The sequence below is a fragment of the Monoraphidium neglectum genome (genome assembly GCF_000611645.1).
Source record: "Monoraphidium neglectum strain SAG 48.87 unplaced genomic scaffold scaffold05915, whole genome shotgun sequence".
Lineage (NCBI taxonomy): Eukaryota > Viridiplantae > Chlorophyta > Chlorophyceae > Sphaeropleales > Selenastraceae > Monoraphidium > Monoraphidium neglectum.
Window position 1 is genome coordinate 1 of NW_014007718.1, and position 2,683 is coordinate 2,683.

A 2,683-nucleotide genomic window follows, 5' to 3' on the forward strand; every position below is an offset into this window, starting at 1 on the left:
CGCGCGCGCCCTCGCCGCGGGCGAGGTCAGGGGCGAGCCCCAGCCGCGGCGCGGCGCGCGCGTCGGCCTCGCGGAGCGCGCCGGCGAGCGTCAGCGCGGGGGGCTGCGCGAGGGGCGCAGGGGCGGGCGAGAGCCGCGCGCGCACATGGATGAGATCGCCCAACTGCTGCTGCTGTTGCTGCCGGTCGGGTGTGCTCGGCTGCGCCTGATTTGCTCGCGCTGCATCGCTTTGCAAGAGCCGCCGCGCGGCTGGCCGCCCTTCGCTCGGGCCGTCAGACGCGGCCACCTTCTGCTCCTGCTGCTGCTGCTGCTGCTGCTGCTGCTGCTGTTGTGCAGGTGATGCCAGCGGCGCCGGCCGGCTCCGCAGCGCCGCTGGCGCGTCCCTGCCCGGCCCAATGTGCACGACCAAGCAGCCGCGCTCCCGCAGCGCCCACGCCAGCGACGCATCAAAATCACCGCCGCCACCGCCACCACCCTCATCCCCCTCTCCCTCCTCCCCCTCCGCTTCATCCTCCTCCGCTTCCTCCTCCTCCCCGCCGCCGCTGCCGTCGCGGTTCTGGCGGCCCGACGGGCTGCCGGTTATGATGACCGCCGCGCAGCCGCCGCCAGCTGTCGCGTCCTCCAGCAGCTCGTCGCACAGAAACGGCTCGGGGCCGCCGCGCCACGCCGGCCGCGGGGCGGGCGGCGGCGGCGGCCGCAGCTGGCCCTGCTGGGCGCCGGCGGCGGCGCCCTCTTGCGCGCCTTGGATGTCCTGCTGCTGCTGCTGCTGCTGCTGCTGCTGCTGCTGCTGCTGCTGCTGCTGCTGCTGCTGCTGCTGCTGCTGCTGCTGCTGCTGCTGCTCGCCGCCGCCAGCGGCCGATGGCGCCCCTGGGCCCTGCTGCTGCCCCTGCTGCTGCCCCTGCTGCTGCAGACGCCGGCTTTGGCTGCGCGGCGGCCCCCTAGACGCGCACCGATACTCCAGGAAAGCGTCGGGGTCCGACATGAAGCGCGCCGCCTCGCGCGCAGACGCGGCCATGCCCGCTGCCATCGCCCTGCCCTTGTCCCCGAACCAGCTGCTGCCATAGTGGTGCCAACCAACCACCCCGAGCGCCGGCGGCTGCGGCTGCGACGGCGCCGGCTGGGCGCTGGCAGCTGCTGCGGGGCCCGCGGGTTGCAAGGCCCAGGCGGTGTGGGGCCCGCCGGGGGCCGCGGCCAGGCGCTCGGCCTCTGCGCGGCGCGCGTAGACGCGGCGGCGCCGCCACTCGCTGCGCGGGGGTTGGATTGTGTGGGTTGCCATGTGTGGGTGGTGCGAACAAAAGTGTGGCGTTGACGGCACGGCGTTGACGGCACAGCTGTCGGTCGCTGGGCAGCGACGGCGACGCTGAAATTCGTGGCTGCAGCCAATCAAGGCAGCGCACGCTGCTGGCAATGCAGCACTGGCACACACATACATGCAAGCGCTGTTTTGCGGCCCCCGAAACAGAGCTGAGCCGCAGCGGGCTGGCTGCCCTTGCACCCACATGCGGGCAGGCCCCTGGCAAAACCCAAGAAAATCAAAGCACACATGTCGAGAAGCACAGATTGCTCACACACAAGTGAGCGCGTGTGTGCACATGCATGGACAAACACACACACACACACACACACACACACACACACACACACACAAACAAACACACACACACGCACGCACGCGCGCACGGGGGCGTGCAGCCGCCTCACATGTCGCAGGCTACGTCAGTGGGCCCGCACGGCGTGAACCAGCTGCCCACTGGGTAGGCCGCCACCCTCACACCATGCGCCTCCAGCGGCGCCCCGCAGAACCGCGCGCCGTCGCCCTGCAGCCCCAGGAAGCGCCGCAGCACGTCGCCCACCATCCAGGGGCCCGTGGTGGCCAGGACGCGCACAAAGCCTGCAGGGTTGTTGCGGCCGAGTCGGTAAGTTTCGGCGGGGGGTGGCTCTTTAAGGCTGGGTGACTGGGCGGCGTGGCGCGGTGTATTTCAGGGTTGAGCACATGGGCCGCGGGCCGCGCCGCTGCCCCTTCCCCCACAACCCCCCTCCCCTTGTGTGCCAAGTATTGCCAAGGCGTTCCAGGTTTGTCCCTGCAGCAGCAGCGGCTCCCGATACACAAGCCAATTCTCAGAACCCACACACCTCAACCTCCCCAAGAGAGGCAGCGCAACAATCGGGCCTCTCAGCAACGGCGCCCCCGCGCGCCCCCACCTCATGCACCCCACCGCTTCCCACAACACCGCCCCCGGCGCCCCCGCGGCTGCACATACACCACACCGTCCCCGGCGCGCGGCGCCGCCGTCCAACGCGTCTCGTGCGGCCGTCGCCCCCTCACCGTTTTCGTGCTGGGCGTACGCTGGGTCGCCCGCGCGCCGCAGCGCCTCCCGCATGACCTCCAGCCAAAACGGGTTTTGGGGCGTGCTTGCCACCACCGCATTGCCTGCACAAGCGGCGGCGGGGGCGGGCGCGAAGGAAGCAGGGGCTTTGCTCAGGAGCGGCCGGCGGCCAGCGGCCGGCGGCGGCATGTTCTGAGCAGGTGCGTTGGGGCTGCCCCTGTCCCACCCCCTTCACCGTTGTGCTCCAAACCTCTAAACTCAACCAACAATGAGCCTCGATTTGCAACTGCACAAACCCTCTCACACACGGGGCGACTGAACATCCACACCCTCCCACGTGACCATCCCACCTGACC

At 70.7% G+C, this 2,683-nt stretch overlaps 1 protein-coding gene across 1 annotated transcript; it reads right to left on the reverse strand.

Moving 5' to 3' along the window:
- Positions 1–90: 90 nt before the first annotated feature.
- On the reverse strand, positions 91–2,516 carry MNEG_16039 (hypothetical protein; the record flags this gene model as incomplete). Its single annotated transcript, XM_014035490.1, has 4 exons — positions 91–103; positions 279–1,244; positions 1,702–1,891; positions 2,327–2,516. The coding sequence occupies 4 exons, from the start codon at positions 2,514–2,516 to the stop codon at positions 91–93; spliced, it is 1,359 nt and encodes a 452-aa protein (XP_013890944.1).
- Between the last annotated feature and the right edge of the window lie 167 nt (positions 2,517–2,683).